This window comes from Chelon labrosus, assembly GCF_963514085.1.
Source record: "Chelon labrosus genome assembly, chromosome: 4".
Classification (NCBI taxonomy): Eukaryota; Metazoa; Chordata; class Actinopteri; order Mugiliformes; family Mugilidae; genus Chelon; species Chelon labrosus.
In genome coordinates, this window is record NC_140340.1 from 30,925,054 (window position 1) to 30,948,329 (window position 23,276).

Genomic DNA, 23,276 nt, shown 5'->3' on the forward strand with positions numbered 1-23,276 from the left:
TGAAGCCTGGCCTGTATACATGTTGATTGTTTCAGAAGAACGTAAAAAGCTGGTTATATCTGAAAATTAAGTTTGGAATAGAAATTCTGAAACGTCTTATGCATAATAATTTGAATGAATCGGGCAAGGTGAAATTTTGCTACAGATTCCCATCACAGTGACAATATTTTTTTGTCATTTTTATTTATTTTATTTTATTTTAAAAAGCATGAAAACCATCTCTGAATAAAACTAAAATACAGGCTCCACTTCTACAGATGCAACTGCTACCTGCACTGCATGCTGCAGTAGTCTGCCAGGTGATACAGAAAAAAAGGGCTTGTCAAATAATAGCACAGTCAGTCTGATCACTGAAATACGTATTATATGTTATCAATAAACATAATGTTTCATACACTACGCAACCATAGCCATGTTGCTTCATGATCTTTTGGACTGATGAATGTTTGCATCCAACCTGAGGGCCTCTTTTTGTTTTCTTAACAGTGCTATTTCAACCGAGCCTGCTAACGGAGGCGGAGGAGTATATGCTGAAAGTACTCTAACGAGCAGCTAAAATACCCAATAGAAATAACATTTGTCGTTCAAATAAGCCAATGGCAGCAGCTGAGCGCCACGCTGCTCCTCTCAGGGCGCCGTAGGGGGCGGTGCTTGCAACCAAGGACCCTCCCCTCAAGGCCGCGGCGTTTGGTTGCACACAGGCTGCAGTTTCAGTTTGTTTTATTCACCATTTTGAGTAGCTGAAGGTAAAAAAAATAAGAATATTTGCGTTTGGGGTACAAGGCGCTGCCATACTTTTATTTTCACGCGCTCTCTCGGACGGTGGAGTTGTGCGTCAGACCTCGTTCCCGTCGGTGTTTTGCAGAGCGGGAATCTATATTTCTTTTTTTTCCCCCTGTGCTTTTTCTTCTCCCCCCTTTCTTACATCCTTAACCTCTACAGTATTCCTGCAAAATGTCAAGACCAGTGAGGTAGGTGTGCTAAATCTGTCCTGTGCTCCCCCGTAAGTTAATAACGACACCGTGCTGTGGCTGGCTGGCATCACAGATAACGTGCACGTCGCCACCATGTTGTGTTTTATGAGGTGGGAATTTGTTTATTTCATGAAAAAATAATGGAAATGTGTGCGCGTGTGTTTCCCTCCTTGTGTGTGTGTGCACTCTCATTTTCTAACATGGATCCCAGCAGAGTGTGGACTGTTCGCCATGTCTTGTGGAGATACGCGCAGCCAGCCAGCCAGCCCGCCCGCCCGCCGCTGTGTCGTGTCTGCCTTGCATTTAAACGGATCCATGATGTGCATTGTTGGCTGCTATGTAGGCCAAGTGGAAAATTAGTCGGTGTGATTTAAGCAAGCTACGTTTTATGGGTTGCTTAAACCAGGTCTGATAATATGTTCTCTTTCTCACTGAGAATGAGAATATGGCTACCCATTCATCCAGGGAGGCTCCAAAACGCTAATACCCCCCCTCCTCCTCCCCTCCAAAAGAGAAAAAAAAAAAACGACCGGAGGTGGTGTTCGTCGGCCTCGGGATTTGATCTTGTTACCGCGCAGACTGGGAATGACGGTGCTGTAGTCACGATTATATCGTTTTTCAATGCATTTAATGCGTTTTCTTGGTAAAAGTCTTGTTGAGCAAAGGTAACGTGGTCATTGGGGGAGGAAGCAGGGAGAGCGGGACTACATTTTCGGCGCTAGCAGTAAATTAACACTGCTGGCTGATGTCAGAGGGAGGCGGAGAACTACAGAAAGTCACCACACCCCCCTTCCACCCCCCAGTTCAAAAACCCTACTGCGATTAGAACGCATGATGTGTCTCTAGGCTCTATTATTTCAAGTTAAAATGCCCTTTATAGCTTGACAAGAAGTCATTTCGTGCTTTTCCAGTGTAGGCGTGATTCCCGAAATCTCGCGTTTTTTCGTGGAGCCCAAGTGGAATGTTTTACTGAGCTGTACCTCCTTCTTTGAATGAAAACTGGGCGCACGTTGTTTGGACTTGGATAAATATTTAGGGACTGTGTGGCAATAATGCAGAGTGTGAATATTTACATAAACTGAACTGCAACAGATTTTTTATTTTTTTTAAACAAAATGAATGTTTACACATAGCATACTAATAATGCCATTTCTTATAAATACTAATGGGATCGGTCAGTTGTGGGCTTGGTAGTTTTGGTGGAGAAAAACAAAGCAGGTAAGTAAATGGTTTAATTTATTTAAAACAAAGCATTCAAATATGTCAGATTACGCTGTACACCATCAACAAGTATAAAATCGATAAAGAAAAACTGGATCACCCGTGGTGTATGTTAATGCCAGGTGTGAACAGAGCTACAATGGACAGAAGAATTCTTCAACGTTGATAAAGTTAAAATGGCTGGAAGTTGTATGTATTCTGGACATCTGCCCTCGCGCTGCCACCTCTGGCCAGAGCAAGCATTGCATCAATGACCAGTGTAACTGACTTTAGGTGTGATTTTGTGCATTCATTTTGGCTGGTGTTAGTGTAGATGCACATTTTTTTTTTTGAAAACTTTTATTGATTTTTTTCTTTTGCAACAAATAGACATAGACAAAAACAGAACAATAAAAATAACAAGCTGGATTGCTATGCCTCTGCAGTTTGTTTTCTGTTATGATTGGTGTAAAAGACCTTGTCCTGTCGTTGGATCCTTATCTTATGAGTCAGTTGCTCCATAACATATATATAGAAGCTCATTCTTGTCTATACTATGGTACTATGATATAATATTAACATTTCAATACTGGCTCAACAGTACAGACTCATGGAGTGACAATTAACAATCCATGCTACCATACACAAAGACGCACGCAGTCTTTACTTATATGTCCCTGAACAAAATGAAAGCAACAAAAGACACCCACTACACATCTACACCATACTGTACTGGCAATATAAGACAATGCTTTTCTTGTTTTATCTACAGATAGAACTTTGTATTTATAGCAACATATCAACTTACTGTGTCAGACAAAACATTTGTTTTAGCAAAATTAATTACTTTTTTTTTTTAAAAAACGAAGAGAATTGTTTTGATTAGGGATGCACCGATCCGACTTTTTCAGTCCCGATACCGATACCGATGCCTGGGCTTTGTATATCTGTCGATACCCGATACCGATCCGATACCATAGAGAGCCGACGTCCCGCCCTTCTACTTCCGGGTTATGGGACCTATCTTTCGAAAAAATATGAACGGCAGTCTATGGCGAAAGATAAATTATTTTCTGGTCCCGATCGACTTGTGCCTTAGATTATACATATACTGTTTTTCAGAATAAAAAATGATTTTACATGTCAAGAATGTCACAGTTTGTCGCAAGATAGTTCAGTAAAACGCTATGGAAAATACGTAATTAAACGAACTACAAGTCCAAGTCGCTTACATTACGTCACCACATTTTCCTTCCACTCTTCGGTTCTGTCTGTCCTTCTGTTAAGTTACAGTAAAAGATACAGCTAACGATGCCGGTGTGTTTTGTGCCGGAATGTCCCGCATGCTGGCGCGTACAGAACCGACCAAAACTCCCTTCGTGTAACTACAGCTCTCGACATGACCCGATTTATAATGATTTTCACCTCGTTTGATGCTTCGAGACGAGAGATGTAGTTCACTAAGCGATCTCATACAAAACCTAATGTTGTTCAGCTTATTTACGTCAAATAATTTATCTCTTGACGTGAAAAATTATCTTTTAAAGTCACACACATCATATCTGAAATTCATGCCACAATTCGAACGGGACCAAAAAATAATTATGATCTCTTCATTAACTCCCGTTCATATTTTTTCGAAAGATAGGTCCCATGACCCGGAAGTAGAAGGGCGGGACTTCGGCTCTCTATTGTTGAATGCAAACAGCCGTCAAACTAGTTGGCATGGCAAGCGTGAAATATCTCCACACAGCCGACTCTTTGGCTCGCTCCATGTTGCTTAAATGCTCCAACTCGTTCTTCTTCTTCTTCTTCTTCTTCTTCTGTTTAATGGCGGATCATATCTTCACGACATATACCGCCACCTACTGGACTACTACACAGGACCTCCAACTCCTTCCAGCATGCGACACACGTGCTGCTAACGAATGACGTAGGATCTGCTGCGACGAAAAAAAAAAAAAAAAACTGGATCGGCCCGTGGATCTGTTCATTTTTCCGATCCCCGATCCAGCTATTTTGTCAATATCGGGGCCGATATCCGATCCCAATATCGGATCGGTGCACCCCTAGTTTTGATGTACTGACATGAAGTGGTAAGTTGCTGTTTTTAATACCCAGCAATAGATCTTGTAAGAAGACTTACAGCTGCGCACCGGTGCCACATACGTCAAATCCAGCAGAAGCATCAATGTCGACCAAATAAAATAGCAAAAATATGCATAAAGATGTAAATCTCATTCATCGTACTCACCAGAACCAGAAGAGTTCTCCTCAGAGCCTGTCAACCAAGGGTAGAGCTCACAGTCACTGTCCTGAAAGTTTTCCCGGCTAGCTAGCTCCAGCATTGGGCAGCCTTTCCTCACAATATCCAGATTTCGTTCAAAGTTCACAATGAAAATGACTTTTCTAAGAAGATCTGCAACCAAATCGATAGCCTCTCCTTCTTTTGCCATCGTGGGTTCAAAAAAATAGCTCGAAAACGTTAACAGGAGCAGCTCGCAAGAGAATGTGAACCGCTAGCTTAAACAGAGCAGCACACTTACCCTCCAATCAGAGGACACGAAAACGCTAACGCTATCGTAAGCCACAGAGAAGGCCTAAGAATACGAACTTGAAAATGTGATCGGTTCGTTACAATGTATTTCAAACTTCAGCTGCCTGCAGTTTTACTTGTGAAGGCCCAGGCAGATTTCTTTGACTCCGGCAACACACGACAGCTGAAATATGATTGGATAAAAGCTCTAATGCAAGGTTACACTGCAGGAATCGCCGCAGCTGAGAGACAGACAAGCCATAAAATGTGAAGAATAGGCTGTTGGGAAATATTTAAGTGTAAGTCAGTGATTTTGGTAAAGTTTAGACCAGCAGAGAAGGTCCTGAGGCCCGCCACTATTAAAAATATATACACACACACACACACACACACACAAATAAGCACAGCCTAAAATGGCATATTGGTATTGTTAAGTTTCTTTGACAGAGCATCAAAAACAAACTGAATGTGCTGGATTCGCACAAGGAAAGAAAGTTACAAAACTGAATGATCTTAGTCGTTTATCAGGAATAACACAAAATTCTGGATCGTATTTTCAGCATACTACTTTAGTAAATAGGACTTGGGATTTGTTACAACACAAAACTGTGTTTTTTGGTGCAAATAAGTACAATGTAAATAGAAATTAACCACAGCTTAGAAAGATACTAATTAACAATAAAACCTTTTTTGGTTTTTGACTGTTGGTCAGAGCAAGCATCATGTGAACATGATGCCACTGTCCTATGTCCAGCTAAATTTAACTCGTGTGTCATCATATATGACAAGACCAAATAAACCTGTTTTGAATGATATGCTAGCATTTAGCAGACTACAATGACAGTCATCATGCTTACACAGTAATGAGCTAAATTGTTGCTAAAGCCGTTACCTCTAACCTGAACTTTTAACCTCTCGCCATTAGAGCTATTATTAGATGGATGATTTCAGTCTTGGCACAGGACTTGGATCATGTTGGATCATGATCATCTGCAACTGTTTTCTTTCCTTAATCTGAAGTGGATGACAGCAAAACTAACAAGACATTTTAAACACTTGAAAATTGTAAGTTGTTAATCAGAAGTTGGTGATGGGTAACACCCACAGATGTGCCTATATAAACCCCAACTCCCCACCATTCATTTAGAACTGAAGAAGTTTCTTGGATCTGTGGTAAAACGTCATCAAGAAACTCCACAAAAGTCCTTTTTTTTTATATATATATAATCAATAATATTTGTTCTGAGTGGCTGGTGATTTCAATCATTACCAAACATTGTGCATCAATCCCTCATATCAATAATATCTACAGTTTGGTGACTCACTAGAACTGGGCAGAATAAACATTATTGGTCAGTAGTATATCTTGTGATCTCTGACCCAAGACATGAATTGTGATATGGGGATAGCTTAGTGGGCATGTCACTGGCTCCTGTCTGAGACTATTAATGTGATGCGTGTCAGCATGTATTCCTGCTTTTGTAATCAAAGTACTTGTAAATGTTTATGGCAGCATCACTCTACCTTCACCACAGACACACACATTGCTCCAGCATTGTATTTAACCTTGTTAAGACCCAGAGATACCTAATTAGTTTACCAGGCAGCTTTTGGAGACACTCTGGGATACTAGCAGTGGACTGTTTTATAGTGGTCCACTCATTTAGGAAGTCTTTTCATAAAATTGTTCAGTTTTGTTTGTGTTTGCAGTGGTTTTCACGTAAATAGCTTAAATGTGTCTGAAATGTGAGATACTATTTGTAAAACAAATCTTTAAAAAGTAGAGGGGTTTTCAGTGTTTTTAATCATGCTAAAAGTGCTCAGTTCAGTGTCAGCACTGCATCACAGCTTTTTGAAGGTTTGTGTTACCTGAACCATAGCTGTCTGCTGTCACCCGAGGCTTTCCCCATACACTCTGCCAAATTAGCCCAGGAAACTGTAGAACGTACACCGTTCAGTGTCTCATTTAGTGCCCCAGTCAGGGGGGACCAATTGAATAATACAATAAGACATCAATGCACTGCTGACATGTGTTTTTAATTGGCTGAACATGTCGTATAATAACTTTGTTGTCCACACCCCAATTCCCTGGTATCAGGTGAAGGCAGTAGAGTACCTCTTATCTCATAACGTGTCTGTACTTCTTCACAGGAACAGGAAGGTGGTGAACTACTCACAATTCAACGAGTCTGACGATGCAGGTAAGCAAAACGTTCAGTGTATTTCAGTATATATAAGAGGACAGTATAATTAAAATTAGTGATGTCCCGATCAGTACTGGGGCCAGTCCATGCTTTTTTTAAAATTATGGTATCGGGCTTTAGCCAAACCCCATCTTTAAATTTATTTATTTTATCCCACATTCCTGTAGCATCAAAACGTCTTCTCCCTCTTCTGTTTTAAGGCAGTTGGCTAGCTGTGTGGAAGTACTGTATTCTGAAAAATGCAGCCAGTCTGACAGCAACATGTAAAATTGTGCAATGTGAATGTCGTCATTCAGTATCACCAACTTGATTCGCCCCAGAAAAAGGCAAAGGCTGCACTGAAACAACAATAAACGTTGCGTTTAAAAGAAGAGAACGGTTTCCTGGAGACTGCTATTTAACACCATTACAAATGTAAAGACGTGCCAGATCTAGATAATTCGTCGACTTGAAAGAAACCCGTCTGGTAGTTAAGGTTCACTGTCAAAAATTGGTGAATCTTTTAGTGAAGCTGTTACTTTCCTCAGGAACCACCATCATGTCAGCTGTTTCTAACTTCCTTATCTACAACATCTTGATGATGCACCAAATTTACAGATGATTCAAGCTCTCAGCCAGTGTATTGTAGTGACTCGACTAGGGATGTAACAAATTACCGATATGAATCGGAAATCGGTTTTGATTTAAAAGATGTGAGTGCATCGATACACAAGCCCCTGGACCGATCTAAATGTACCACGAACCGGTCGATGGCCCGATTACAAAGTTATGAATCGGGTTATTACCGTAATTTCCAGACTATAAGGTGCACCTGAATATAAGCCGCACCAGCTAAATTTTGGGGAAACTACAGATTGTTCCATATAAGCCGCACCCGACTATAAACCGCACCCGACTATAAACCGCTGGTGTTTTAATGTTTAATTACCGTAAGGGTTTCTTCTACCACGGAGGGGATTGTCGGGACAGAAATGACTGTTTGGAAACGCAAAGCGCCCCATTTATTTACATTTGAGAAACACAATAAATCTTTCAATCAATCGATCGATCAAACTTTCACATCTTTGACATTACAAACAGCATTCGTGCAGTGCACAAATAATACAACGGTGCGCTCCTAGCGCACTTCCTGCAGTCATAGTACCGTAGTAGTGCAGCTATAACAAAAAACAAAGCTTACAACGCTTGACGAGGCAATAACGTTAAATGGCTAAATTTAATTTGTTTGTAAAACTGCTTGCCTGTAACACGGCAGCAAAAGTGCAGTAACCCGCTGCTCAACTAAATAACCAGCATCTTTTTCGAAAACAGCCAACACAGCAGTAAAGGTGCAGTAACACGGCCGTTTACTGTATCAAAATAACCAGCCTACTATACCAGAAAAGTCAGCCAGATCGATCGCCTTTAACTTAAAAGCAGCTCTCGTACTGCATTTGGACTCACTTGGTTTGTTTTGCTCTCGTTACCTGGCGCGAACTGTCTGTCTCGCTCCTGCGCTTCCATGATAGTGCGCCCCTGGTGACCGTTAGCTGTAAAAATCCATAATTCGTTGTATAAACCGCAGGGTCCAAAGCAAGTGACAAAAGTAGCGCTTATAGTCCGGAATTTACGGTATATCAGCAATACAGCTGGAAGCCCCGCTTGCTTCTCTTTCTCTCTCTCTTTCCCGCAAAAATCTTGCGAGACTCTATTAAACTTATCACTATGAAGGTAAACAATATCACATTTTTAGGATTGATTTAGGATCATTCATAATGTAAAATGTCTACTTTAAACAAGGAACTATATCGGATTACTCTCTAGGCAGTTGAATCAGGTCAACTGGACTTGGTTTTTGTCTGCGTCTGCGGGCTAGTCAGACTTGCTGCTACTCTCTCGAACTGATGAAGCCACTTGGATAAGGAGCGAAACGTCTTCACAGACAAAAACCAAGTCCAGTTGACCTGATTCAATTGCCTAGAGATGCCTTTGACCTGGACAAATGAGAATTTGCACAGACTCATCGGATTACATCATATTGCACTGAATCGTACCGAATCGGATCGGATCGTATCGGATCAAATCCTACCGAATCGAATCGAATCGGTTGTTTTTAAAATGTATCCTTCCTGAATCGTTTCGTACCCCATGTATCTAGATACGTATCGTATCGTCTTATATTGGAGAGATGCACACCCCTAGACTCGACTAATCATGTTAGTTTTGTTCAAGGGCCATCAAGTCAGCCACTACACTCAGTACCATGCTTTAGGATCAAATACCTGTAAACTAATTGCTTTCTCTCAGCATGTTACATTCTTACCTAAGATAATGGACAACTACATGACAATTTAGTTGTCATTGACATGCCAAAGTACAGTCTCACAAAGCAGCTAGTATGACTGTGGACTTATTCCTTCCTTAATTCTTGCGTGCACATTTATGTAAGAGAAAAGCTAGAATCATTTCCTTTCTCTCTATGTAGATGAGGAGTATGGTGACGACAAGCCCAAGAAGGTGCGCACAGCCCCTCGTGAGCCCAAGCACAAGCGCTCAAAGAACTCGCAGGATGACAGGTGAGCCCTCTGAGTTTTGATTGAACTCCCACAGCAGCTTCAGTATCACGGGTAGAAATAGAACCCACCAGTGGCAAAGAGGCACGGTTAACACCATGAAGGCAGGTGAGGGGTGAAGGGCTGCATTTATGGGGTAAATCACAATTCAAACTAATTTGCTTTCCTAACAATACAAGAATTTTCATATAAACCTGCAGGAAAATGTGGTTTGCTGGTGTAATAAAAGGAAACGAAAGTTTCAAGGTTTTTCTCGCCAGAGTAAGCCCACAGCTGAATGAAAAAGCCTACCATTGAATAAATAAAGTTTTTAATCATTTCAGTTTCAAAAGCAAAAGCAACCATATCCTTGTCATTCGTCAGTAAGCACTGATTAGTTTTTTCCCCTTTCAAATTGTGGATGTTGTTGCCAACCTCTAATAATGATATTTGTTTTTCCTCTTCTTTGTCTCAGTGAGGACTCTGATGACAAGCTCTCCAAATCTAAAAATGATTCAGCAGGTAGGTCTGTCAGATTTACATGAGAAGATTGGCTCAGACACTGTGTAAAACGTTCACTTTTGATTAGTGCACACTGGAAGCAGGAGACCCGGCTTACTGACTTCTGTCTGTGTCACTGCTACAGATGACTTTGGCAGCGAGGAGGAAGACAATGAATTCGGAGAGGAAGAAGAGGAAGATGGAGGGAGTGACTATGAAGAGAAAAAAGGGAAAAAGGGAAAGAAAGCCAAGGTGGAGAAGCCCAGCAAGAGGGGGCCAAAGAGAAAACGGGCTGCAGGTAACGCTAAATATTCTACTTCGTTGAGTTCAATTATATAAATGATGGAATATTTAAATGTTATTGGATGTTAAAAGTGACTCCATCAAACCCAGAACTAACTCTAAATTTAAAATTCACACAGGAGCTAATTGATTTTCTGATTAGCTTTGCAGTTCAAATTGTTTGGTTAAATTTCTAAACTTCAGGCCTATTTGACATGGTTTTAGATATTAATATCGTATAATCACTAATGAATCTTGTTTCCATATCAGTAGAATTAAACTTGCTATCAGTTTTTTCCTAGCATGTTTTTCTGTAATGGACCAACCTTGCTCAAAGCTTTAGTTGCTCAGTAATAGGTTAAACATGTAAACGTATTTCAGTAACACCAAGTGTGTACTGGTATGTCTGTATATGTTGTTTTATGACACAATACATTTAATTAAAGTAAGTCAGACGTCAATATCTGACAAATGACCCCAACTGATGTTGTTGCCATGCAGTTTAGCTGCTTAGGCTAACATTAGCTTCAAGGACTGACAACAGTAGAGATCAGCTCCAAATCAGAGCGTTGTTATTTGATCATCTTTAAGGGAAATCTGCCAGTTCATTTATATCAAATTGTGTTTAAAATGTGTTCTACTGTGTATGTGAAATGTCTGAAAAGGGTGAGGTGTTGTTGGCGGTGGGTGGGGGGGACTACTTAAGCCATTAGTTGCATTACAAACCCAGACTTTCCAATAATCTAACAGTGTAATGCAGAGCCAGTGCTCTTGGACATTTAATTCGACAGCTTCCTGTCTGAAACAAAGACTTGGATGGTGAAGGTTATTCGTATGTTTGTTTCATCTTGCTCTAATTTCATATTCATTTGTATTAGCAAATCATCACATAGTTGTCCATAAGTGGAGCAGCAGCTGAGCTGCTAAACTCTTTATATTTCCTCTGCATGAAATTCTAAATTTACTTCAACATTTTTGTGATCACTTTAAGAACATGCCTTGATTAGTGCTCTACTGCAACCTTACTTTAAGACTGCATTTTGTAGTGGTGGCTCTTACACGCTGAAACACCCTCCTGTTTTTTCTGTGTAGTAGTAGTAGTAGTAATTTTTAGGGATGCACGATAACTTTTTTTTAAAAACGATACCGATAACCGTTAACTTTCCACTTCCAAAGGCCGATACCCGATAACATACCTGAAGATGAGGAAGACTGATGACCAAAAGCCGCGCTGGCGTCCTCATACGCCTTCATAACCCCATCGAATCGATGGCTATGTTTCAAATGACTTTTCATTTGACTTTGCTGGTGCTGATTTTTCCATCTCATGGCACTTTCTTTAAACATTTATTGCAAACAGCCAGAGAAATGTCATGTTGTTTGTGTAGAAACATATGCACGTTGTGCTGCATTCAAGTGGTGACGGAAGTTCCCTGTTCCCGGTCTGAGAGTCGCTTTCCGACCTTTTCTGTTTCTGTGGTTTATGTGTAACATCCTGGGTAATGGCAGCTGCTACCAAAATAATGACCGAGTTGACGAGTTGTTTTCCCACATGAGGGAGTATTTTAATGATTTTTTTCAGCCAGAATGTTGTTTTTCCCGATTATACTGATGCCACTTGAACGCAGCATTCACTTCAGGCCGTTCAGGTCTCATGTGGGAGTTGGAGCGATTGATTAAAACAACCACTCACACTGCAGTACTGACAAAAATATATATTATATATTATCGGGGCCATTCGTTATGATATCGGACTTATCGGAATGACGTCATCATTTCCGATAATTATCATGCACCCCTAGTAATTTTATTTCATCTCTAGTTTATGTATAATTCTGAAGCCTTGTTGTTGTATGATAACTCACACTGCTGGGGATGGCTGCTGCCATTAAGGAGTGTCAAATACATATGCAAAATGGATGTTCTAGAAAGAACAATACCAAAGATTTACAGTACATATTAAAGGAATAATTCAACATTTTGGTTAAATACACTTAGATTAGAAGATTAATACTACGCCTGGAGTCTTCACTGGCTACCCAGCAACTTTGCATACACATAAAGGAGTCCAACTTTGATATCCATTTTCCATTTTAGTTTTTATAAATGTTAACTGTGATCTAAAAGTTCGTTTTGTGTTTTCGCTTTTAGAGATTACATGGCATTGGCCTCATGTTTCGGTCTAAAATAATGAGAGAAAATGGATGCCATTGACCTTACTTCAAGCTGATGAATATCTAACTAATACCTTTACAGCTTGAGCCCTGTGCTTGATTGGCAACTCTGCATGTACTCTCTCATACATTCCTGGAGTTAATTCAACCCACATTCCTCGCTGACTGTGACTGATTGAGCCATTTGCCTACAACACTCAGACATTGTGACATGTGGCTTTGATTTATTACTGTCAATAGAAGCTAGAATAGATCAGGGTGATCAGTCAGGCCCCGCTCAGACCTTGCATTAACATCCATCCTAGGCAAACTGAACGCAAGTAGACAGCTTAAAGTACAGGTGTGAACACACCAAGGATGCACTGAGGTTGACTTTGAGTGATCCAATTTCAGAGACCACATTTTGAGGTGCTCTGTAACACATTTGACAGCATTCCTTTTGTAGTGTGAACACTACGACAACCTTCTCAGCAAGGGTGCTGTTGCTTGTTTTACTACATTCTTTCAGAAAAAAAAACCCACAACTGCTACTTTGAATGACTGAAAAAAAAGGTTCTAGGTAGTAATTAAAGTCTTTTAAAACATGATAGCTGTTAACTAACTAAATGATAAATAAAACCTAAACTAGAATTAGCAAATGTGTGTGATTCTGTCATGAAAAAATGTCTCGTTATGTGGTTAATTTTAGATTCAACCGTGTTGATGTAGGAGCCGTGTGGAGTTGCATATTTTCTCAATACTGGCAGTGTTTTTGTTGAATAGAGGACACGTCTGAATGTATGATGTGTAGGAGTATATGGCCACTGAGAGATGTGGACTAAAGGCAACATGCAACAGCACAACAATCACAATGTGTGTGTGTGTGTGTGTGTGTGTGTGTGTGTGTGTGTGTGTGTGTGTGTGTGTGTGGGTGTGTGTGTGTGTGTGTGTATATATACATATATACACACAAGAGAGGGAGAGATCTTTTATCTTCTCTATTTACTACTGTATTTACCTGCCATGCTCTGAGTAATTGAGTAAAATGTGTGTTTTCTTGTTTAGATGACAGCGACGACGACAGGGAAGTGAGTCGAAAGCGTACAGTGCGTCAGGCGGCCTCAAAGGCTGTGTCCAAACAGAGAGAGATCTTGCTCGGTGATGGAGGCAGTGAGGACGAGGAGCACGAAGACCAAGAGGAGCCTTACCTGGACCGTACGTACAACGCAACATACACCAACACAGCAGCACATGCCATCACACTTTTAGATGTCTAATAATTGTATAAACCAGGACAACACTGCTACATGGAGACAGTGTTTGCTCCTCCATAAAGAAGATTGCCAGCAATGTGTCTGATCAAAAGATGACTATCTCTGTAGAGTAGTTTGATGTTTTTCTTTGAAAACATCTTAACTGTGATTTCTAGTACTGATCTCACTGTCCAGTCATACTTTATATACAACGTATACAGGAGCTTCTATTCAGATCAGTCCAGCCTGTGTTTTGTGTGAGTTTCTTACGTACCCCGTTTTCCTGTGCAGCTGACGAGTCTGGGAGCGACGAGGACTTCATGGTGGAGGATGATGATGACAGCGACTACGGTCGCTCCAAGAAGAGAAGCAAGAAAGTGATTCGACGGGGACGGCCAGACAAGAAAGAGAAGAAAAGTCCCAAACCCAGACTAAAGGCTACAGGTAAGACGGTCACAATTTAGCTGCACAAGAAGGATTTTAGATTTTGTTAGAATCTCTGTGTTCTAAAATAATCTGAATAGACCCTTTTATGGCCTACATCACGACTAAAAACACCACAGAGCAGAATAGGACACTATCCTAATCAAAATGTCATCTTGCTCTGTTGTCGGGAGCCAGAATCTGAGGAGTAAGCTTAATGGCGCCAAACTGAAATTTTACTGAATACCAACTGCCACTCTGTGTCAAAAAGATCGGAGAAGCTCGTGGTTAAATGCGATGTAAATGCAATGAAATATAAATGTCCAGCCGTTGCACAGTCGCCATTGTTGAAAGTGAAGCAGGAAGTAAAGACAACTGACAAACAACGGTGCAGACTACCGTTCTATATAATGAAACTATAAATGCCTCGCACCGGCGTTGGCTACGTGCGTAAGTTAGGCTGTCTATGTCCCGCAGTACTCTAAAAGCGCCTGAACACTCACAATCCTTTACAGTGTGTTTTCTTCCACCATTGTCAAAAAAAGCCTACACAAGTCATAGTTAACCGACATATTCCTGTAGATTGTTTTGCCTCCAACTAAGCCCCACCCCCTTAAAAACATGATCGTGTTTACTAACAGAAAAGGGGTCTATAAATTAAGGTTATCTGCTTGGTGTCTCTGAATAATAAGGCTCCGTCCGTGGCAGTTACGTTGTTGACAAATGAAGTGCCACAGATTCAAAGCTGGTGGTCAAGTTACACTTACAGACAAAAACAAGCTTTGTGTAATATCATACTTACTGTGAGGGTAAACATTACATTTACAGTATTAATTGATGCTATGAAGAAGCCAGTAGGATTGAATTGTTGTCTCCCTCCATAGTGACCCCCAGCCCAATGAAAGGAAAGGGGAAGGGCCGCCCCAGCACCAAGGCCGTGGAGAAGAGCTCACCCAAAGAAGAGGAGGAGGAGGAGCCCGAAAGTCCCCTGGAGGAAGAGGAGGAGGAGGCAGAGAAGAAGGAGACCTCCCCAGCCCCCAAGACGACAAAGGAGGCTGCAGGAGGAGACGATGAGGAGGAAGATGAGGAGGAGGAGGATGGCTCAGAAGAGGAGGCACCCTCTGGAGAAGACTAGAAGATGGTATCCATTTGAAGCCCATCCTCAACGTCTCTCTCTGTCTCTTCTCAACGTTTCTGTTTTATTTTGTTGTGATTCTGCATTAGGAGAGCAACAAAGTTTGAGTTTTTTTGATTGTTTTTTCTGTCCCGGTGGCCTGGCTCAATGGTTTGGACTTGGTGTGCTTCGTTTCTCCCCCCCCCCCCCCCTTTAGCGCCCTTCTACTGAGACATTGTGCTTATGTGACCATACACTATATGTAAGGAAGTTGTATTTTCAGCAGCCTCTTCCTCCCTTCCGTCTTCATCTTCTCTATATTTTAGTTCTACATCCTCGTGAAAATTCTCAGTGAGCATCCGTCCCGAGTGTGAACAAACCAGTTCACTAGTGTTTGCTTTTCCTCTTCTGAGATTTATCAGTGATCGGACACAACTAGCTACACCCTTTTACTTACTCTGTTTACTTTACTGATACGTGCGATCATTGGGGGTGTTGTTCAGTATCAGTAAGTAAAGCGCTGTATTTCCAAAGCAACGTAAAGTCAACACATGTAGGGCTGGAGCCTCCGCCATCTCTTTGGTACTGCTTTTAACTAGGCTTGCAGCTGCTGCTTCGTAGATCAGTTACAGTTGTAGACTGGTGCTGAGCATTTGCTACATGCCAGACAGCATGTGTGTGTGTGTTATATGCACATGTTTAAATTTGTATGCTTGTGGGGGTACTTCCTGTGTTTTTTCTCTCAGCCCATCAGCTGCCTTTGTGAAACAATTTCTGTTGTATGTTGGGCTTTCTAATGATAATGCGCCATGCTACGTGAAGCGACCCCCGCTCCATTCAAAACACACACACACCCCACACACACACACCTCCCGCATGGCTACAGCATCTTCTCAACATTCAGCCCCTTGTGCCAGGCACCCCTAAATATTTTTATTTTTGTTTTTTAAAAAAAAAAAAAGGCAAGCCGAGATGTTTCTTCTCCCTTGTTTTTGTTTGCTTGTTTCTTTTTTTTGTTTGTTTTTCCTTTTCTTTGACAGTTAAAAAAAGAATGTTGTTTTTTTTTTTTTTCTCCTGTTGGTTCATTGTTCTAATTCTCTATTCAGATTTTTTTTTTGTAATGTTTGTTTTTTAAGAAAAGAAATAAAATGTATCTTGATTTTAAAGAAAAAATTTGACCCTTTTCAATCTGTTTTGCCTGATTGTCGGACCGGCCATCCCTCCCTTACTTACTCCTGTCCTTTTATTCGTTTTCTTCCTCCTCCTCCTCCTCCTCCTCTCTCCCCCCACTCCCATCAGTTTAATGGTTACTGTTTGTATCCATGTCTGTTTCTTCACGGCTGTTTTCCACATGCGTATTTCAAGCGGATATGTTTCTTGTTTGTTTTTTTGGTTCTTTTTTACATTACGTAGACTCAAAGTAGATTAAAGGTGGCCGCCTCTGTATGTATCTGCTATTCATTCGTCTGTTAATGCCTTAATTTTTAACATTGAGTTAAGTTTCAGTAGTGGCTCTGATATCATCACTGGAGGCCCGAGAATGTAATCTGTCCTCACGTTTTAGGTATTTGCAACAAGCGGCAAAATTAGGCTTAAAACTAGAAAGCAATTTGTATGATCAGCAGACCATCCAAAGCCATACACGATCTTAAAACTAGTGACTTGGGGATCAGGTGCAGCATTCGTGAGATGAACCTTTTTTGCGATGAGTAGTTTTTGACATCAAAGCAAAAAAACAAAAAAAAAAGTGCTATTGTGATCTTGAGAATGTGTTTTCATGTTGAGTCGTCCCAAGGCTGCAATAGGAATCAGTCCTGGATGTCTACAGGACACACTTGAACCTAGTCCTTGGTTTAGAAGCACATTGGATTGTTTTCCGACTCCTCGTTAGCAGGTTAGTGTGTTTTTTATACGTTCAGGTCCGAAATTGGCACTCGATCTGTACCGTCATTTTAAAATGATTGGACGTGAATAAGAACATCAATAGAAGCAAAAAACAAAGTATTCCTACCAATCTAAAGCTCCGAGAGCTGTTTGCAGTAGGATCAAATACTGTCTTGTAGTTCACAGCACTGAGGGCTTGAATGAGGTACCTCTTCATGATCCTAAAAGAGGCACATGGCATAAGGCTATGAATTTCTCCTCTTTCATCCGTTCTACAGTTTCTTATGTTGTACTGTTTCTGTTTTTGTTTTTTTGTTTTTTTTTCTATCGACCTTCAGTTATACTGGCAATGTAAATGTAAGCCAAGTTGTGATTCCTACAGGAGACCAAGTGGAGAAGCTTTTGTCAGTAGTGTGGGAAAGGATCGCTGAACTCTTGAATCTTTTTGCATGTTGTGGAAAAAAGTGTGAAGCGATGATGATGCTGGTAATGGCAATATTGTGGTCTTACAAAAAAGTATTAACAACGACGATGTTGATAATGTTTTGGTTTCCCAGCTTCTAATAAAGGCAACCTACTTTTTATACAGATTTAACTACTTGTTTTGTGACGTTGAGCTCTGTGTGGGTGGCTAATGTGGGGACAAAGATGTGCTAGTTAGTTAATGACGGGTACTATTTTTGTGTCTACCACTAAGGGGTGCTGTGTGCAACAGTGGCACATAATGTTTTTACACATAGTCAGTGTTGCTTAGACGCTGTTGACCCTGAAGGGCAAGAAGAACATTTTATCTATGAGCCGTGCGGCTTTGATTTTGCTCTCACATGAGAGACGGGTAGGTGATAATCGCCACGGACACTGCTCTCAAATTCTGGATCTCTATGTCTCAATAGTTTATACAGTAAGATTGTTATTTTAATGATCTACGGACATATAGAGATTATATATGATAAGATATTGCACACATAATAAATGTTTATTTCCTGAGAGTCTTATCTACCTACTCTCTGACATAAAAGTATATTGACCCTTTCATCTTTGCTCTTTATTGTCCCACAACAAGAAATACCTCCTACAGCAAGGCCCATTAATGCCCATTAAACAGAAACAGGAGGACATAATAAAAGTGTGAAAGCTCAATAAAAAAAAATACTTTGACCTGACTGACACTAAGTACAAGTGAGAACGATCTATTACATTCATTGGGTATGCAGATGCAGTTATTTAAGTGTATTTATTGCATGTAATATCAACATTAAACACGTAGCTAGGCATTTTTACAATGTTGAATGTGAAAATATCTTCATTACAGTGGATCAAATAACTATATAGCAATAAAATATATGATTGTTATGTCAGAATTACAAATTGATATCTGCATAAAGTCTTCCCCTCAGTTCTCTCGAGTGTTGTAGCATGTTTCATTTCTCTGTTTTGCTATTTAGCCAGTTTATTCTTATGGTGTACTCACTCGGCAGCAGCAGCAGCAGCAGCAGCAGGTGGCTGTTTTCTGTGGAACCAATCAAATAAACCCACAGCATGCTTCCCATTTATCACAAAACGGCACAAAACCCACAGGCTGGCTGGTGAACATATCTATAGCTGTTTTTTCCTAGCAGTGTTTCTCAGCTGATTCACTGAGTCAGGCATTATAAATCCCATACCACCAGAGCTAAGAGGAAGTATGATGGCTTTGAAAAAATGTAGAACGTGAACTTAACATCGACACTAAAGCCAGCGAACCTATAGCGGACACTAACAGATGCTCTCTGGACAAGATCCTGAAGAACACCAAAGCACCTTGTGTCTTCACGGCCTCGCCTGAGATCAACAATGAACATGTAATAAACGTTTCATCAGATATTCTCTTGATTGAGTTTGTAATCATATCCATTCAAATAATCTAAATAGACTCTTCTGCATTTTGTTCTCAATGCTCTTTGTCATATCTAAATCCTTTTACATGAATTTGAATGTCCATATACTGTATGTTGATGTTGACTTGTGTTGTCCCATGTTTCACTGGTTGTTGGTGAATGAGACAGCAGTGAAGCACGCCTGTCTCACAGAGGTGAGATGTGTTTTGATTTTGATGACAGTACCTACGTGATCCTACAGGTATAGGAGGTGATCTGAGCTTGAATCATTCATTTAATACCTGTTCTAGTTTGATCTAATACAGCATATTCAAAATTCAAGGTACATTTGCCTTTATTGATCCAGTGCTGAATATATATGAACCTATGGGTCTGACAGTTCAGAGTGTGTCTTACTGTACTCCCACAGTCACATTGTGACTCAAGCCCCTGAGAGGCCACTGTTTGGCAAGCCTAACATTTTTACTCAGTTTGTGCTGAGAAACGTCTTGTATCTGGGAAGTCATCACCAGACATGTCATCTTGGCTGATGAAGCAGCTCAAACAGCTACCATCTGTGAACTCTGTGTTGTGTATCTGTGCAGCCTTTTGCCAAGAGCACACTTACAGCAAGATGCCAGTGATGTGCCTGAAGGTTTCGATTCAGTATGTCAAAGATTGTTTTTTTTTTTTACCCTTTTAAATGTTAGTAAGCTTGACTCAGGGAAACACACAAGAATTCCAGTGTACCTGTGCTGTATGTAATGTACCTGTGCGAAATGCAAATGAAGTCGATTCTATTCTACCTATACCCATAAGCGCTACAAAAACAAAATGTGGTTAATAGAGTTGTGGCAAAGCTGGGAGTAAATATATATTTGGGGATTTGAGGAGCCAGACTAAAACATGCTGATGATGCCTCACAACTGGCAGCAACGTGGAACCTGCTGCATTTCTAGTAACTAGCATCTTATCAGCTTTCTTCACCTTCACAACTACACGCCATGTATTCTTACATTTACAATTTGCTATCAGCAGTTATCCAGAATGCCAAGGTATAGGGGGAAGCTGAGTCATATGACAAACATGGAGGCTTATAGGACACAGACAGTTAGAAGAAGACCCAGGGTTGGACCCAGAGTTTCCTGGGGAAGTGCTAGATATCTCATCTGGTTTGGGAACACCTTGTGATCCCTCAGGAGGAACTGGAAAGCATCCATCTGGAATACCTTGCTCAGCATGTTGACACCATGACCCATAAGCAGACAAAAATGACAACACATCTAAAGTTGAAGCATGGAACTTGGAAAAAGATAACCCATCAGAAGTGCCGCGAAATTACAAAAAGACTAAACAAAACTTCTACAGAAAGCGAAAAAAGGAGTCAAAGCGTCGGGAGCAAAGGACCCCAAGGAACAGCAGGAAAGAACGACAGGTGCATCCAGAAAAGCTGACAAGACAAACTGACAAAACCAAAAAACAAAGAGAAAGACAGGACTGTATATACGCATGGGTTGATTAATGAGGAATAGATGAGGGGAGGAGCAATAGTGGGGGTTGGGGGACAAAGATAGAAAATACAACTGACAATTTCAATATAAAACAGGACAACTGGATGCAACAAGAATGCAACAAGAAAAACCAAATAGAAAGTCCAAAACTCAATACAATGACATCCAGACCTCAGAATTGATGCCAACATCCAAGTTTGTGTAGTGTGCTGCTCAAATGGTCTTTAGTATTGTCTTGTTTTTACAGTGCATCCAGAAAGTATTCACAGCGCTTCACTTTTTCCACATTTTGTTATGTTACAGCCTTATCCCAAAATGGATTGAATTAATTTTTTTCCTCAATGCCTGTGGCTATGAAGTATCATTTTACAAAACATTTTATAAACAACGTAAAATTTATTTTGCATTGCTGCCATCTGCTGTTTAGTTCTTCGTCTCAGTGTTGTGTTATGTCCGCAACTCTGACTAAAACAGTGTGACACCCAGTTGATAAATTAGGAACAGCAGTAAATCTTTTTGAAAAAGTGCAGATAATGTCTTCTATGTAGTTTTCGCGCCTTGCAAATTCATCCCGCTGGCCTTTCTTTTATTCTGTAGTCTAAAACGAATAAGATATAAATTAGTATTAGACTTATTTCTGTTTTTAAAAGCTGTTTTAGCCGTCAGTGAAACCAGAAGTAGCCTACATTTGGAATTTACAGAGCTCTCACAGGCATGGGTCATTAGACATGTTCTGCACTAAATAAACCTGATGCTTGTCCTTTGTTTTGTTTTGTTTTGTAGTTATTTATTCATTCATTCATCTTCTGTAACCGCTTGTTCCAGTTAAGGGTCGCGGGGGTCTGCTGGAGCCTATCCCAGCTGTCATTGGGCGAGAGGCGGGGTACACTCTGGACAGGTCGCCAGTCCATCTCGGGGCTAACACAGAGAGACAGACAACCATTGTGTACCAAAAAGTACACAGGCCTCGCTTTACATGTGCAATAAAGTAATCTGTGTTTGAACACATCATGGCCCCTGACTTCCCAAACATGACGAACTGACTCAGTGACTTATAAAGGTGTGTTGAGAAGAAGTGCACAAGGAAGCAAGATAGTTTGAATCCATGCAAGTGCCTGTACCTGTGGAAATTTGAAAACATATCCTGGCACTTTATGAAGAATTTACTAAACTGTAGAGAGACGAAAAGGGAGAGAGACTGGAGGAAAATAGCAAATATAGCTGCAGTTCTTCATACACACACACACACTTATGTCGTCTGTTTGATGATAAGATCATCAGGAAGTCCAGCTCTGTCCTGGGCTGCCCCTTGGACTCAGTGAGGGAGGTGGGTGACAGGAGAGTCCTGGCTAAAGTGTCCTCCATGCTGGACAATGAGTCCCACCCCCTGCACGATGACCTGACAGGACTGAGGAGCAGCTTCAGTGACAGACTGCTTCACCCTCGATGTGTGAAGGAAAGATATAGAAGGTCTTTCCTTCCTGCTGCTGTTAGCCTCCACAATGGACACTCCTAATATGTGCAATATATCTATTATTTATTCTATCTCTGTCATTCCTGCATGCTGTTGCAAAACTGCAATTTCCCCATTGTGGGACAAATAAAGGTTTTTCTTATTCTTATTCTTATAAATCACAGCTAATCAGTGCTTTAGCTAAGTTTCTTTCAATGGTTCAACAAATGCAAACACACAAAACTGGATAATACAGATTCAGTCTGATTATTGAGCTGGATGATGATTCCAGAAACAAGAGAGAGTTGCAGCACAACACTGTGGGGACACTAACCAGGAAATTAGCCTTTTACCAGACAATAATCATCCTGATGACACATTTAACATGTTATCTTCCTCTGCCTATCTGCAGGTGCTGCCAGGAATATGTCCCGGCTTCATGCTGTGAGGGCCTTCACCTGCTGCTCCAGCCTGCTGGCTTCTCTCCGCGCCACTGGGAGTGTCTACAGTCGCGCTCACAGCTGAGCATGTCTCCGTCAAGAGTGTTCGCAGACAGAAATATAGAACCAATGATGTGCTGATGCCGGAGTGGCTGCAGTGTGGAAGAAGCACACCCTGAGTGATCCTGTGTGGGAGGACGTGTTTGGGCTTTGTGACATGTAAGGACTGCGTTATCTATCTCAAGGCACATGTGCTTAAGATAACAAGATGTGAAAGAATGCTGTGCTGTCATCACACCCATTGTGAATGGAATGAAACAGTACACTGAATATACAGTAGTGCATGCTCATGTATCAAGTTTTAAAAAAAAAACATTTTTGCATAGGGAGTCATAGTGAGCAGTACCCTGCCGTGTACTGTTGCTAAGAAACCACTGGAGTCTTGACACTCCTTGTGTGGTGCATTATGCTGCAGTCCTCTCATCCATACGCTCTGCCTGGCTGCTACAGGGTATCAGTACACACGGTTATTTATTCAGACAGGCCTGCTCAGTTCCACAGTTTCACTTTTACCTGCTGTCATTTTTATGTACCTATAGGTTTTATATATATGGATGTATGTAATTTTAATTGTGTTTTGTTTTAACACTTTTGTACAGTGACCTTAAGTGTCCTGAAAGGCGCCTATAGATAAAACATATTATTATTTTTATTATTATTATTATTACTGCCAGATTCCCTCAGAGGCCTTTCTGTGTGGAGTTTGCATGTTCTCCCTGTGTCTGCGTGGGTTCTCTCCAGGTTCTCCAGCTTCCTCCCACCATCCAAAGACATGCTGGTTAGGTTCACTGGTGATTCTAAATTGGCCGTAGGTCTGGATGTGAGTGTGAATGGTTGTCTGTGTCTCTGTGTTAGCCCTGCGATAGACTGGCGACCTGTCCAGGGTGTACCCCGCCTTTCA

The 23,276-nt window shown here is 40.9% G+C and overlaps 1 protein-coding gene across 1 annotated transcript; it reads left to right on the forward strand.

The window, feature by feature from the left end:
* The first annotated feature begins 673 nt into the window (after positions 1–673).
* Positions 674–17,760, forward strand: nucks1a (nuclear casein kinase and cyclin-dependent kinase substrate 1a). Its single transcript, XM_084543791.1, has 8 exons — positions 674–971; positions 6,862–6,911; positions 9,379–9,469; positions 9,921–9,967; positions 10,092–10,244; positions 13,447–13,596; positions 13,926–14,078; positions 14,942–17,760. Exons 1-8 carry the CDS (start codon positions 955–957, stop codon positions 15,190–15,192), a joined length of 912 nt encoding a protein of 303 aa, XP_084399917.1. The 5' UTR covers positions 674–954; the 3' UTR covers positions 15,193–17,760.
* The last annotated feature ends 5,516 nt before the right edge of the window (positions 17,761–23,276 follow it).